At 42.5% G+C, this 783-nt stretch overlaps 1 protein-coding gene across 1 annotated transcript in view; it reads right to left on the bottom strand.

The window, feature by feature from the left end:
• Positions 1-783, bottom strand: part of LOC119587939 — a 32,317-nt gene that overhangs the window by 6,998 nt on the left and 24,536 nt on the right. Inside the window, 2 exon segments of the mRNA XM_037936651.1 lie at positions 17-124; positions 514-662. Coding sequence (XP_037792579.1) covers positions 17-124; positions 514-662 — 257 coding nt within the window.

Below are 783 nucleotides of genomic sequence, written 5' to 3'. Positions count from 1 at the left end.
CCACGTTTCTCCTTGCCTGATACTTGTCGAATTTTCCTCCGTATCTGTCTTGTTCTTGGCCAATGACCAGACTTCCATTCAGCGGCGCTCCAGGAACTCCTACCAACGACCCGCTCAAAAATTCCTGAAAAACAGTAGAAGTAGAGGAAATATAGAAAAAAAGAATAAATACTGCTAGTAATACTGGAACAAAGAAGAAATACCGTTAGTAATACTGAAACAAAGAAAAAAGCACTGCTTTTATTACTGGAAGATCATTATTACTGGAAGAAAAAATAACGTTAGTAATACTGAAACAAAGAAAAAAGCACTGCTTTTAATACTGGAAGAAAGAAAAAACACTGTTAGTAATATTGGGACAAAAAACACCGCTAGTAATAGTGGAAGAAAGAAAAAAACACTGCTAGTAATACTGGGGCAAAGAAAAAACACCGCTAGTTATACTGGGACAAAGAGCCTATTCACCACAGGATATGAAGATGCGTTACGAGCGTATACGAATCTACCCTCTACCTTCCCTCCCCAGTAAAAGGCATAGTCCTCTTCTTCTATCACATGGCACAGGTGATGCCAGACGCCGGGCACGAAGGGGAACTCGCGTGCGTGTGTACTGCTCTGGTAGACGCCGTTGATGAAAGCGAGGAGGCGATCGTGTCCTTGATCTGTTGGGGAAGTGGGCGATGATTGGCACGCGCGTGGGGCGAGTAGGGAAAACAAACACAAAAGAAATATAAGGAAGGGAGAAAGAGTAGAAGATTAAGATTGGTACCAGTCACATCGTGT

Source organism: Penaeus monodon, chromosome 23, assembly GCF_015228065.2.
Source record: "Penaeus monodon isolate SGIC_2016 chromosome 23, NSTDA_Pmon_1, whole genome shotgun sequence".
Classification (NCBI taxonomy): Eukaryota; Metazoa; Arthropoda; class Malacostraca; order Decapoda; family Penaeidae; genus Penaeus; species Penaeus monodon.
This window is presented reverse-complemented; position numbering and strand designations above follow the sequence as displayed.